Here is a 15,996-nt window from a genome sequence, read left to right on the forward strand (position 1 = left end):
TTATTACTTTAAAGGTGCCCACGCACTCGAACTGAACTGCGCGTCGTGGCAGCGCCCCGCACGATATTCTCTCAAGCTGCGACGCGCGGCAGTGACGCGCTACGCGGTACGCGCGTCGCGGCTGGAGAGAATATCGTGCGGGGCGGAGAATATCAGTTCGAGTGCGTGGGCACCTTTAAGCATAGATAATAAGGAGATAAATCGATATAATATGGCTGAATTTTAGGCCTATTACCACAAATAATACGTAATAATAGGCGTAATACGTTTGTATGGAGACCACTTGCTAATATAGCTTCGTAGTGACCTAAACCTGAGTAACGTCCTAGCGTCCAATATAATCTGATGATAATCTTATACAAGTAGGAATTATAGCATAAACTCTAATTCATTCCAACGATATCCTCCAGATCTATTTATCACTATTAGTAGTCGTATAATCCGCGTCACAGCGTTAAGGTAATTATACGTGCTGGAATACTTAATGCCTTGAGCGTACCTAATTATACGCTTGGCATCTGTCTAACAGAATGCGGGCACGTCTCGTCTGTAACGATTTCTTATACCTTTACTTACGTATAACTAGCTAATTAAAGTTTGCATTCGCATTTACCTTTGTAAAAACCGGCCAAGTGCGAGTTAGACTCACGCACCGAGGGTTCCGTGCTCGGGTATTTTTTTCGACACTGCACGATGAATTAAAAACTATTACGCATAAAAATAAAAATAAAATCTGTTTTAGAATGTACAAGTAAAGCCTTTTCATATGATACCTGACTTAGTATAGTTATCTTACTTTGAAAATTGAAAATAGGTACTAATGTATTTTTCTGGAACACATTTTAACTGTTTTTTTTGTGATATAACAACACATTCACGATTTTTAGGTTTTTTGCTTTACTTGTGCTATAAAGCTGCCAAATTTCATGATTCTAGGTCAACAGGAAATACCCTATAGGTTTTCTTGACAGACACGACAGACGCTCAGAGGACAGACGGACCGACACACAGACGGTCCGACGGATAAACTGATATAATGACTGTATACAGAGGTCCAAAAGAAAAGCTACTATTTCACAATACTTTCTATAGAAAGGGATAACAATACTGCTTACCTCACTATCATTTTAATAAAATCATTATCCAGGCATAGCGTTCGGCAATTAGGGGTAGGTATACTTGAAACTACAAAGCATTTCGTAGTCCAGTAGTTACAGTCTTACCTCCCACATTAAGCCGGGTACTCACTAGCGAGTAACCGCAACAGTTGCATGTTACTCTTACCAAAAATTATAATGTGCACCTACATGTACCTGCTGTGAGCGGAACGCGCTGCGCTAGCATCAAGCCGATGTTTTTTTTTTTGACGTGACAACGTCTTATAATTTGATAGAGCCGGCTGCACGCACGAAAAACATGACTCATGCGGCGTTACCTCGCTCTGAGGCGTTCCATGTAAGGCTTGAAGTGCAAGCGAGAGCGCGGAACGAGCGACAAAGAAGCACAATCGGCCTTTGTTGTCACGTTCAACTATCGTCAGTAAACCGACTTTACAGACAACCAATTTTTTTTTTTAAAGAACATTAGCCATGTTAAATTTCTAATATTTCCCTTTCCTCACCAACTAAGTGTCAGGCTTGTGCTAGGAGTAGGTACGACAATAGTGCAACGGGCGGGGTTTGAACCGTCGACCTTTCGGTTTTCAGTCCACTCCTTTACCGGTTGAGGTATTGAGACTCTAAATTCAGGATTGTCAGTATTTGTCGCAAATCCAAGGCTTGTAGTGCAGGTGGACAGCTCGACGTCACGGTTACCTTGATTGTGGATATCTTAAGAGCTTCCACAAGATAGTTAAGTGGCTTGACGTCAAGCACATAGTTTTGTTTTGCTTGATCCAGCTGCTTGACGGTCGCATCAAACAGCTTGATGTGCTCGTCAAGCAGCTTGATCAAGCAAACGGTTTGAACACTGTCCGAACGACGCGACGACGACAAGCAAAAAATATAAAATCGTATCAAGCACCGTAATAACGTATAAACGTCCGTAACGTATAACGTATAGACGTTTGCACGTCAATTGATAATGAAATTAATGTCGTCAAACTAATTTCGTAATGTAAATTCCGCTTTTAGCACGTAAATGCTTGCTCAAGTATCAAGTAAACATTGTAAACTATCAAAATGCTTGGCTCAAGCAAAAATCTACGTGCTTGACGTAAAGCCGCTTGATCGTCTCGGAAGCCTCGTTGTGTATACAGTTACGGGTACAGTCCGCTAGTGAGTACCCGGCTTTAGCGCGGGCACATAGAATCAATATTGCAATACAAACACGGACAGACAAACGAGTTATACCTACTTGATTATCGAGTAGAGCCAATATAATGCTCGGTTATATTAGTGCTAGTTAAATAGTTATTATATTTGATCTGAAGATTGAAGATAGTAGATCTATATTGGACGTGAGAGATTAAGTGTAGCCTCAATCTCAACATCTAATCGACGACGAACTGAAATCCAAAGTTCAATTCTAGAGTTGAGCGTATATGTATGCGATTCAGGTGGCGCAAGATCGTGGTATAAGCGCCACTTAGAAAAGCAGGTATCACACTTCACACTAATATTATAAAGGCGAAAGTTTGTATGTGTGTGTGTGTGTGTGTGTGTGTGTGTGTGTGTGTGTATGTTTGTTACTCCTTCACGCAAAAACTACTGGACGGATTTGGCTGAAATTCAGAATGGAGATAGATAATATCCTGGATTAGCACATAGGCTACTTTTTATCCCGGAAAACCAAAGAGTTCCCACGGGATTTCGAAAAACCTAAATCCACGCGGACGAAGTCGCGGGCGTCAGCTAGTTATTTAAATATTTCTATCGAATTATTGAATGTAATCTCAAAACCTACGCGAATAACACAGATCCAACGCGTAGAGGTTAACCGAGAGTTCTAATCTAAAAAATACTAATGGCAAAACATACAATTTAATTAGAGCGTGATTGCTATCACAACATAAATTACTAATTTTTATATTATTTTTGACAACTCAAATCATTTTTTTTAATAACCGCCTGTTACATAAAATTTATCCCTGGCGTTCAAAGGTACAAGCCCTTCTGCGTGTAAAATTCTTATTTAAAATTAAGTTGTGATTTTCTCAAAAATTACTTTAATGCGTGTGAATCGCCAGTAAATCGTCCTTTCATTGAAATTATTGCAGCCATAATGTTTAAAGGTACATAAAGTTGTTATATTAATTTTACCATAAATATTAGTAATCGTGCATTATACTTACAATTTTATTTCTTTAGTTGGCATCTGCATTATACATTTATGAGCTAAGGCCTCAAATTTCTAAAAAAAAATCGAAATGTTTTAAAGGACAAAAAAGAAAAAAAAATCTTTAAACTACAGTAACAATAATTACAGGTCTAAAGGTGGTGATCCTATTGTTTCTCGCAAGAAACATTGCACTTACAGTACTTTACATCATCCAACCATTTCGTACCTCTTTTTTTGTTAACGGTGGGAAATCTTCTCAAGCTACCAGACGTCCTGTGAAAAACATCTGGTTATGTACGAGTTTTACCTACTACACCTCCTCGTTGGCCATCCTCAACGCATATTGGGAGGCGCCGAGATCTAAAAAATTTTGTACCTACATTTTCAAAACCAGTAGGTTGGTTAAGAAAATCCATCCATACTAATATTATAAATGCGAAAGTGTGTCTGTATGTGTGTCTGTGTTAGCTTTTCACGGCCCAACAGTTTGACCGATTTGACGGGTACCTACAGCGTTAGCTTACATCCCGGGAAGGATATAGGCTACTTTTATCCCGGAAAATCAAAGAGTTCCCACGGGATTTTAAAAAGACCTAAATCCACCAATAGACGTATCTATTTTAAAAGTAGGTTGATTTTAGTTGAACACTAAAGTTCCGACCGTATCCCTGCTAATAGAAAAAAAAAAGCTTCTTACAAACCGTTAGTAAAACACAATAGCATTATAAAACAAAGATTTTACTATTCGATTGTACGAAGCACATCCATTAAGTGAATTTATATGTGTGCTCGTGTACCTACCCACTTCAAAGACATTAACGTAATGTGACCTCATAATTACTGGAAGCATTAATTCTCGCATCCATAATTAAGTTTAATACCTCATTTCGTCTGGCCTACAATCTAGATAAATATTGTATGTCATTTGACGTCTATTAAAGTTACATTAAAATGTTGAATCATTCTGGAATACGTAAGTAACAAAAAGTATTTTTTTAAAGTATATAATTTTCCCGCAAGGCCAAATTTGTATAAATTACGTCTCGTGTGTGGAAACACACGGTCTGAGTTTCCGTTTGCAAATGCTTCTTTTTTAGGGTTCCGTATCTTTAGAGGAAAAAAAGACCCTTATAGGGTCTATCTGTCGTATCTGTCAGGACCCGTCAAGGGAATCAAAACCTATAGGGTACTTCCCGTTGACCTAGAATCATCATGAAAGGCAGGTAGCAAAGTCTGATTGCACAAGTAAAGGAAAAATCCGAAACTCGTGAATTTGTGGTGATATAAAAAAAAAAGTTTTATTTTTTGTACGATGATGAGTAACCTAGAAGGTGCCTATGCAGTCTTATTTGGGAAGTTTTTGAAAACTTTGATAGAATAGATTTTTTACACGACTGCCCAAAAAGGAAATGTCTTCAGGGTGCATGTATGTGTGTATGTGAGTTTCTTTATTCCACCATAACTTCTAAATTCCTGAACAAATTTGGATGTATGGCCCATACAGTATGGGGTACATAATTCCCAGTGACACTGACTATAAATATTTTGAAAAAAAAATAGTCAATCAGGTACGAAATCGGGTTCGGGTACGGTACCCTGAAAACGGCGCGTGCGCAGAAGCATCACAGCCACGTGTGTTCCGCACCCATATATTTTTTTCCATATTCAAATTATCCAACGAGCCTACAACGTGTGAAACAATTGGAAAACAACGCTAATTATGCTAATGATTTTAACATTAATAAAACATAAAAATCTACCTGTCATGTTTCTTAAATGTTCATTAGTTTGAAATGTAAATCATTATGGAAACTATGATTCATATGATATTATTATGATAAATATAATAAAATTATATTTTATACACTATTTTGTTTTGAACTTGTACTCATATCTCCTAAAGAGATAAAAAATGTTTGTTTTTTTTTTTCAACTTAGGCACTTTGGTATTTAAATCTCTATATCTAATCTATTCAGGTTTCGTCTTTTTTCACAGAAATATGAATTTCAACTATATACATAGCATTGTCAATTGTTTAGCAGATAATGAAGTTGTGAACAGGCCAGGAATAGGTACAATAGAAAAATATCTACGTACCTACCTACTTAATCCAAAGAACGAATAAAATGATTGAACAAAGAGTTTAGACATTACTAGACTATTACGATATAAGCAGTATCTCTAGATGTGCTTTAGGTATTGCCTAGCAAGGCCATTTCGTGTTGCTAATTTTTGATTCGCCATACTAAAATTACTAATATATTTAAATTAATTAACTACACAGGTGTCATGATAAGCCGTAGTAAAATATTTAACATTAATCTTTTTAACTTTATATTTTACTAATAATTTTAATTTAATATGAATACTCGATAGTGCCCTTGACTTTATTTTTGTGAATTTAAAAATTCTGTGAGAACTCTGATTTTCCGGCACAAAAAGTAGCTAATGACACTATCTATGCAATAATTACGTCGACGGTCGTCGCGTCATTGCTCCGATGCGACGTGATTGAAGGACAAATCAACAAAACGAACAACGAAACACACTTTCGCATTTATATTATGGGTAGTTATAACATCTTTTTTTTTCTCTCGTCTGGCTTTACACTGATTAGCCAATGTCAAGTTTGTAGTTATTTACAAGTTAGGGAAAATATTTGTATAAGCGTCTGTGCCGGCGCCCGCTGACATACACGCGGCGCCCCTTTAGAGCGCTTTCCAGTCAGTTCCACCACCAATAAACACCAGCAGAACACAAAAACCGGCCACTTCTAACAAAAAAACGCTCCAAAAAGTCACAACACGCGCGCCAGCAAACGCCACCACAGACGAAGTCCTATAACATCTTTGGTATGTTGTTTATTACGAAAGCATTTTAATTGCATATGAGAGCTTTTTACTCGATAAATTATCCTTTAATTATAATATGCAAGGATATAATTTCAGAGAAACAGTTAGCTGAAAGATCTTTAATTACAATAGTTATATTCTCATACTAATTGAACTGACGGCAGAACGATTATTCAGGATCATTGCAAGAATCCAATAAACTTTTAACAAGAACACATAAATAACATAGGTATAAGACAATAATAAGGGCATACATCCTTCTTTAATATCTGCGTAATTATAATCTACATAAAGGTCTACTCAGATTGGCCGTGCGGCGATGCGATGCGTTTTACGTAGGACAATCTAATATGAAGTCACAATTTTGACTCTGGACATAGCACACCTGATTCGTTTATTAAAACGTCTTGTAAAGCTTGTATTATTATGTTCACAAATAATCGCGCGGATTAAAAGAAAATTTTTGAGGAAACGCATATCTAGTGAAAATTTGTATCACTGCTAGTGAAACGTCGTGGAAACTCCATACTGTTTACCTTTTTTGAAATATACGGCCCTTGATTGACTGGCGATCATGTAAGGGGTACTTTTGAATACTACTTTCCCAGTGACAGACATACTAATTACTAACATAGCTTAATTAACTAACCAGCAAAAGTGAGAACATACGCTAACAAATACACACACATTCACCACACATACCCCACATTTACATCACACATATAACACACATTACACATGTTAATAATAATTGTTACTTTTGAGAGAAGAAATACCCAATAGTAACAAAAAATAAAATAACTGCTCGTTTGCGTTGCACAATCCGGTAATAAAAACAATCTCTAATAAAACGCATCGCATCCTCACACCACCAATGTAACTTGACCCTAAGATAACAGTTACAAAACTTTCCACCAAAAAAAAAACCACACGTACAATTTTAATATGCACGATTATACTTTATTAAAAAGTAATTAATTATTGACCTCAATTCAACGACTTCTTAATCATACCTCGCGGCTTATTCTTGATTCATTTCCTTTAAATTAAAATTCACTAAAGGTCGATCTGGGTACTTGTAGCTTTTGAAAAGGTCTGACTTGGCTGTCTTTGAATGAAATAATCCGGTCGTGAAGAAATAATTATTATCAGCAAAGACAACATAATTATCTATTAAGTAATTATACTTTATTCTACTACAGCCAACGATCTCTATATAGGTACTACACGCTAGATCGGTGGTTTTCTAAATAAGAATGTTTAATGTGTGTTCATGGTACGTATATTTATTTGATGGTTAGTTAGTTAGTAGGTCTTCTTCTTCTTCTAGTGCCATCTCCTATCGGAGGTTGGCAATCATTAAGGCTAACTGGATTTTGTTCACCGCTGCTCTAAACAGTGCCCTTGTACTCATGTTAAACCACTGGCGAAGGTTTTTAAGCCAGGATGTTCGTCTACGGCCAGGTCTACGCCTGCCCTTTATTTTCCCTTGCATTAGTTAGTAGGTAGATTGATTTTAATTACGACCCTATGACAATACAAGTGTAAATTAAAAATTTATAACACCCCCGACAAGTGAAGGTCACAGTAACTAGAAAAGAGCTCATAACTTTCAAACGGCTGAACCGATTTCCTTGGATTATAGCTAAGAACACTCTCGATCAAGCCCCTTTCGGTTAAAATCGGTTCATTAGTTTAGAAGCTACGATGCCACAGACAGATACACAGATACACACGTCAAACTTATAACACCCCTCTTTTTGGGTCGGGGGTTAAAAATAACCTGTAACGTCCGTAGATGGCTAGTGGTGTGCGATTTTCATCTGGAGTAGCCAATCTTTACAATTTATTACAATGCATTAAGATAAAATTAGAGCAGAGGTGAACAAAATCCAGTTAGCCTTAATGAATAAGTGATGACACTAAAGAAGAACATTAGATGATCGCATACGACCTGCAAGACACGCAGAAGGCGCAAGAGGTGCACGAGCCGCAAAAGCCGCAAGAGGTGCACGAGCCGCAAAGGCCGTAAGAGGTGCATGCGCCGCAAAGGCCGAAAGAATGGAATGTAATGCATTTTCAACACCTCAAATGTAACTACCTATCGGCTACGAAAGGTGGATTGATTGCGAAAAAGGTGCAATCAACATCAATCATTGCTACAATCTCTTTGATTGGCTGTATTTATGCTATTCTTACTGCAACGATGTATTACAGCCAATAGTGAGAGAGTGTCAGCCAATTAGAGGTGATTGCAATCTTCACACTGTATCTGTCAAACTAACTAATTAGACCATGTCATCTGCTCTCGTGATTTTCGGCGTTTTAAATACTGAAAAATGTTCCTTTAGTTCCTTGTACCTCCTGTCATCAAAGTCTATCTTATAACTATTTGACACTAAGGTTGAAATCTTATCTGAAGAGCGTACTTTGACTTCGCTTAGACTTAAGTTTCAGTTAAAACGAGACAGATTTATGCCAGTACTATAACACTGTCTCTTTTTAACAGTGTCTTAAGTCAGAGCAAAGTCAAAGTGCGGTCTATAGATCTCAGCCTTAGATCTAACTACTTCTAAAGTCGATATCTTATAAGAATTGTGAAAAATCCCAATAGGATCTTCAAAATTTTAAATTCAGATGAGCGAAGTCACGGGAAAAAAGCTAGTAAAATGTAAAAAAAAGTTGTTGTTAAACCGTTTGTTTTCATTTCCAAAATAAAATGAACGTAATCTCCAAAAGGCGTACTTTCAACGTCGAGTCAACGTGTTGATAAATTGAAGGAACAATTAATGTTTTTGCGCAGCTGTGTGCGTCGAAGTCAAGTGTTTGTACTTGGCTGTTTTGCATGTGTGCGTGTGTTTTATTCTAAAGGACGCGTGTGTGGCAAGAAGTCTGTTCGCTAGATAAGCTTGCGCCGTTTAGAAAAACCGGCCAAGTGCGAGACAGACTCGCGCACTGAGGGTTCCGTACTCGGGTAATTTTCCGACATTTTGCACGATAAATCAAAAACTATCATGAATTAAAATAAATAGAAATCTGCTTATAGTTTCGGAAAAAAAGTGGCTTTGACATACGGCAGACAGAAAGACAGACATGACGAATCTAGATATAAGGGTTCCGTTTTTTGCTATTTGGCTACTGAACCCTAAAAAGTACAGAATACTAATACTTAGTGCCTTCCAGGTACAGAAAGAGCCGCTAAGACGTTTAAATAAAAAGGAATTCTTATTACGATGCAATAAAGTACAGTTCACTCGCGCAATTTTGCGGCCTTTTTAGTAACCGCCGAAAGGGTGCGCCATTGTAGGATATTTCTCTAGACACCAAGTGATCCCAACCGGACCTGATAAAATTCTAATATTATGGGTATGTTCAGTGTTCACATTCATCGGCCAATATTGTCTTCTGTTTATTGTCTGGTCGCCTGATTTATTTATGCCAGATTCGAAATCTGTCTTTTTTCAACTGAAACTTAAATCTAAGCAAAGTCTCAAGGTCCATTGCTCTCAGCATAATTGTCTTTGTCTTGATCAAGACTAAGGCACTTAGTATCTTTTTCTATTCATGTGCTGGCCGATATTGGCCGAAACTTCCATGTGTACGAAACTACGAACATACCATTAAAAGATATTTGTTTCAATTTAATATACACATAAATTACTTTACACCGTTATTTGATAAGATGTTGTGGTGTGCAATTATCAATTTAATATTTATTTAAGAAATTATAGAGGTGTCTAGAAAATATCGTAATAAAACGAAGTGGTTTTAATTAGTTGGAACTTGTAAAGTGCTTCATTGCAAGTGGACATTGCTTAATTTATTATCATTTATCAGGCTTAATCTAAAATAACGGAGCTCTATGTTTTAATAGAAAATTGTCGTTTGATATCGGATTAGAAATCTAATCTAATTATCGCTAATTAATATTCATAACTGCGACCCATATTTTACACAGATTTTTTTTTCATTTAATTAAGGCACTGGTCTGGTCTGTTGGAAGGTTACGGCCGCTGCTAGTTAGCTGGTTACCAGCAAAGCCGTGCCGCTAAGCTATTTAGCGTTCCGGTACGATGCCGTGTAGAAACCGATTTGGTTATGGATCTAGTATGGGTTTAATAAAACTGCCATACCCCTTTCAAGCTAGCCCGCTACATCCTTCTGTATCATCACTTACCACCAGGTGAGATCAAGGGCTAACTTGTAATTAAATTAAAAAATATAGTAGTTTATGAAACGATTGCATAATACTTAGATAGTATTAAAACACTAGTGTGGGTTTAAAAACCTACATGCAAGCGTGGTCTTTAATAGTATCACACGAGTGTTTTAATACCTAATTATTTAGAGAAATCCAAAATCTTGGTACTTAACATAACTCAAATATTTGTCATTGTGTCAAACAATGCGGCGTGAGAGTGACTCCATTGAGCGTCTTGTAGTGCAGGGAAATGTGAAGGGTACCAGAGGTGGAGGAAGGTAGCTTACGCGATGGACCGACCAAATTAAGTCCGCTGTGGGCGGTGCTGTGCACGAGTGTACCAGACTATCGGCCAGCAGGGAGAAGTGGCGAATCCTCGTGAGGCGAATAACATCTGCACCCAAAAACGTCACTTCGTGAAGACCACGTCCGCTCTGCCAAGAGCGTTACAACGAAAAAGAAGTCAAACTAAGCAAAAATACATTTTAAAAAAGATGCAGCGTTTTTAGTCGCAGCAAGTATAGGTGTTGTCTATGTGCGTGTAGTGCAACGGATGGGGCCCTAATTAGCCTGCAATTACCACTAATGCAACGGCACACTTAATGAAGCGCGCCTCATTTATACATCGCACTTGCAACCAACAAACCGGGTTGCAACACTATTGTTGTCAGTATGTGCCTGTTTGAAAGCCTTTTTTTTTGCAAAATGAGGCGCATTATCAGAGGGAGGTGGTTTGTAGTCTACTTGAAAGAAAAAGCTGAATGCTTGTTTTTCGTTTTTTACGCGAGTGCCAAAAAAAGGAGTGGGTTTCATGTACCTATGTATGTTTGTATGTTTTACTTTTTTAAGCAATCTTCATAATTATTTGCTACACCACTCCTAAAATAAAAAAATATATGTATAGAACCGATTCTCAGTAGAATACCTAACAGTCTTTAAGTACCTATAAAATTATACAAATGCAGAATTAAAAAAATATATAAATTCATCTCTCATCATACTCTACAATTCCAAAGTAATTCTTGAATGAGAATAAATTATCACTTGCAAATAGAGATGACTTATTGGGAATTAGTACAGGCATTTGCGATGAAATGTCACTCATAATAATAGACTACAGGCCCATGTTTAAAAATGGGTGGGTCATATGAACCACCAGGTGACGTATACAGGACGATATAAGAGCATAAAATAATAAGTTTCAGCACTATGCCGTCACTTGTAAGCTGTCCAACAGAGTGCTGGTGAGAATTGAAAAGTGCAGGTAGAGTGAGTACATTTTGGTCATATATTTTTGTACGGCATTTTTACCATCGATAGATCCATGAAAAATAATAAGAAAGCGCGCAGTGCCGTAAAAAAATGGTGCGCCACAAAGTCAGTAAATGTTTTGATTTTCTGACAATTTCCGGGGTAAATTTGGTCATTTAATTCTGTACGGCACTAGTTTCATACTGTTTCAATACAGCCTCTAATCCATTATTCCGCAACGCCGTACAAAAATCATGCGACAAGGGGAAAAAATTGAGGGTAGCAACTCCCTCTCTTTCCGTGGTCCGGGGGGTGATTTGAGAAAGTACGGCTTTGGTTCCAAAACATTATCTAGCACTCAAAAGTACTATTAAAAATAATGCCATAAAAAAATTAGTGTTCATTTGAATGTGTATCAATAATTATCTTAATTTCATGGTATACTTAATTTTTAAGCTGTAAAATCATTTGACTCTGTACGGCAACTTTTTTTTTAACATGATAGTGTAAAATACTATTGTTATATAGTATTGCCGTTCAAAAGAAACTGTTCTAAAAAAAATTATAGATAAATACAAAAACTGAAATTTTTCAAATTATTGCAAAAGTTTAAATATTCATAGATTAATAAAATATAGCAATTTTCTACGCTTTTCCCTTGTTTTAAATAGTATTAAGATAAATAAATTAGGAAAAAATTATGCCGTACATTTTAATGCAGACCATATCTTTTAGGCTGATGAAAATGACGCTACCATTTTAAGGGTGTAGTACTTTATGGCCATCTGATACTGTACGGCATTAACATATTTTTGAAGAGAACAATTGATAATATGATAAAATCACTATGCCGTCTAACTGAAGTGAACGGGTGTGTATATAATATCCACATCCCCTACAAACCTTTGGACCAACGAAAATGTACGGCATGTAAAAAAATATTATCTATGCATAAAACACTTTCAAAATAAATTAATTTTATGTTGTTTCAAATCACCCCCCGGACCACGGAAAGAGAGGGGGTTGCTACCCTCAATTTTTTCCCCTTGTCGCATGATTTTTGTACGGCGTTGCGGAATAATGGATTAGAGGCTGTATTGAAACAGTATGAAACTAGTGCCGTACAGAATTAAATGACCAAATTTACCCCGGAAATTGTCAGAAAATCAAAACATTTACTGACTTTGTGGCGCACCATTTTTTTACGGCACTGCGCGCTTTCTTATTATTTTTCATGGATCTATCGATGGTAAAAATGCCGTACAAAAATATATGACCAAAATGTACTCACTCTACCTGCACTTTTCAATTCTCACCAGCACTCTGTTGGACAGCTTACAAGTGACGGCATAGTGCTGAAACTTATTATTTTATGCTCTTATATCGTCCTGTATACGTCACCTGGTGGTTCATATGACCCACCCATTTTTAAACATGGGCCTGTAGTCTATAATTCCCTTTTTTACTTTTTTCTTTTCGTTTACGCAGGAAAACATATTTTGTAATAGCTACAGTAAATATTTCTATAATTATTTTACAGTTTTTGTTATAGTAGTACCTTAGACAATGTTGCTTACGTTACGGTTGATTAGGCTAAACATTTATCGCTATTTCTACTTATTCATCTGTTAACTCGATAAGTGGTTTGGAAAAAACCAATCGCATTTTTATGGAATTTGTAATTGTTGTTTACAATACCTATTGGTTTAATGGTAAAATTATCCTTAGGGACGAATGTCTCTTCTGGGAAAGTGAGATGACTAAAAAAGCAGCCTCCATTTTCTCGTAGGGGTTTAAACCTTCTTGGTGCAATCCTGAACGCTTTGGTCTTATAAGAATCACGAGTTCAACTTACAGCAAGAGTAATTAGGAAAATACCTAATTTCTGTAATCGTCACTAGCTAGATCTGGTTGGAGGCTTCGGTCATGGCCAGTTTCCACCCTAACAGCATAAATATGCCGCCAAGTGATGTAGCGTACCGGTACGATGCCGCGTAGAAACCAATTAATGGTAGGGGGATAACTGCCGTGCTCTTTCCAAGTTGACTAACCAAGTCACTATAGCAGTAATTTCTCATGAAAGTGATGATGGTCTAGTGGTTAGGAATTTCGCTTTTTATTCGGATTTCGGAAGGTCTACAGTTTGATCCCACTAATTGTTTAAGCAATTAAATGCTAAATATTAGCTTTAGCGGTGAAGGAAAATATCAAAAGGAACTGTATACCTAAGAATTGTCCATAATGTTCTTAATGGTCTGGGAAGTCTGACAATCCACACTTAGACAGTATCGTGGTCTATGGCCTACGACCTTCTCATTCTAAAAGGAGACTCGTGCTTATATTGCAGTAGGGAGCCCACGATAAAGTTGTTGATGATTATGATGTCTCAAACAGTTGAGAAACGTTTTTAAAACAAACTTGCTATAATGAAAATGATTGTCCACAGGCTCGCAGCATCCAACGGCGAGATAACAATCACGACGTCCCACTCCACCGCGGGCACGACCAGCAGCGCGGGGAGCGTCGGCTCCGGCCCGACAGCGTCGCCCCATCCGCCGGTCAAACTGTCCCCTGGCTCCGTGAAGTCCCCACCGCAGGACGACGGGGACCTACTTGCTGATTCGCCAAGTAAGTGTTATGCCTGCACGACCAGCAGCGCGGGGAGCGTCGGCTCCGGCCCGACAGCGTCGCCCCATCCGCCGGTCAAACTGTCCCCTGGCTCCGTGAAGTCCCCACCGCAGGACGACGGGGACCTACTTGCTGATTCGCCAAGTAAGTATTATATCGGCACGACCAGCAGTGCGGAAAGCGTCGGCTCCAGCCCGACAGCGTCGCCCCATCCGCCGGTCAAACTGTCCCCTAACTGCGTGAAGTCATTCCACAAGACGGAGACTTTCTCGCTGATTCGCCATTTAAATGACATCTGGAAGGAAATATTGAAATTCTGGAAATACTGGAATCCTGGAAGTACTGGAATTCTGTAAGTAATGGAATAGGATCCCAAGTTGATAGGTAGATAGGTTCGTAGTTCTATACGGCCGTAACTGTCTCACTGTACCTACCTACCTATGTACCAATTTTTTTTTCTCTCGTCTGGCTTTACACCGATTAGCCAATGTCAAGTTTGTACCTAATTATTTACAAGTTAGGGAAACTCTATTTATAAGTATGGACTTCATCTGTGCCGGCGCCCGCCGACACACACGGCGCCCCTTTAGAGCGCTTCCCAGTCAGTTCCAACACCAATAAGCACCAGCAGAACATAAAAACCGGCCACTTCTAACAAAAAAACACTCCAAAAAGGCACAACACGCGTGCCAGCAAACGCTACCACAGACGAAGTCCTGTACCAAATTACACTGTGCTGAAAGAGCTTTTTTTCTTGAATTTTTATAGGGATACAGCCAGTAGAACTGTCAAACTGTCCATAAATATCAATAGGAGAACATTATAGACAGATTTAGATAAGTATTTAAGAGCAGAGTCCATTTAATCAACCGATACACTCACTGACTCCTGTATTTAATATTAAATGAAACAAAGCGAGGCGAACTGTTAACTATAAGCTATTTTGGACTTTTGTAACTGGATTGTTCTCATCTATAAAAGTTGTTCGTTCTAAGCATAGGCGATCCATTAGAACGGCGCGAAGTCTGACATTGTTCTAGTTATATCACAGTCAACTAATACTATAAAGAGTTGGGAGGCGGTGCTTGGAGTTACTGCGTCGGCATCAGTCTGCTAAGTCGATTAGGTGACCTGCAAACAGATGGATAAAGTTCGGCGTCGAATGAACTTGTAAATACGTTAGTATTATTAGTTCAATGCTTGAAAATGCATTTTATACAACTTAAATAGGGTTCCGTACCGGACTTCGTCTGTGTTGGTTTTAGCTGGCGGGCGTGCTCTGCCTTTTTGGAGTGTTTTTTTTTTGTTAAAACTGACTGGAAAGCGCTCTAAGGGGTGCCGTGCGTATGTCGGCGAGTGCCGGCACAGACGGGGTCCATACTTGTATAGTTTAACTAATTTGTTACAAATAACTACAAACTTGACATTGGCTAATCTTTGTAAAGCCAGCCGAGAGAGAAAAAAAAAAGGGTTCCATACCTCAAAAGGAAAAATGGAACCCCTATAGGATCACTTTGTTGTCTGTCTATCTGTCCGTCTGTCATGTCTGTCAAGAAAACCTATCGGGTACTTCCCATTGACTTAGAATCACGAAATTTGGCAGGTCTTATAGCACAAGTAAAGGGAAAAATCCGAAAACCGTGAAATTGTGGTTATATCACACAAAAAAAAACTGTGTTCACGAAATAATTATTTTCTAAATCACACACGTCTATAGATGGCGCAGTCTGTTATTAACTTGCAGTGTTCTACATTCTACATGTAGTTTTGAGCGTACAATATCA

General features: G+C 38.0%; 1 protein-coding gene across 6 annotated transcripts in view; it reads left to right on the forward strand.

Annotated features, from left to right (window-relative positions):
* Nucleotides 1–15,996, forward strand: part of LOC123872828 (POU domain, class 6, transcription factor 2) — a 220,366-nt gene that overhangs the window by 176,033 nt on the left and 28,337 nt on the right. For all 6 annotated transcript variants that reach the window (XM_045917381.1, XM_045917385.1, XM_045917386.1 and 3 more), the window contains one exon: nucleotides 14,031–14,212. In XM_045917381.1, the coding sequence (XP_045773337.1) occupies nucleotides 14,031–14,212 (182 nt within the window). The remainder of the gene's footprint in view (nucleotides 1–14,030; nucleotides 14,213–15,996) is intronic.

The sequence above is a fragment of the Maniola jurtina genome, chromosome 15 (assembly GCF_905333055.1).
Source record: "Maniola jurtina chromosome 15, ilManJurt1.1, whole genome shotgun sequence".
NCBI classification, from domain to species: domain Eukaryota; kingdom Metazoa; phylum Arthropoda; class Insecta; order Lepidoptera; family Nymphalidae; genus Maniola; species Maniola jurtina.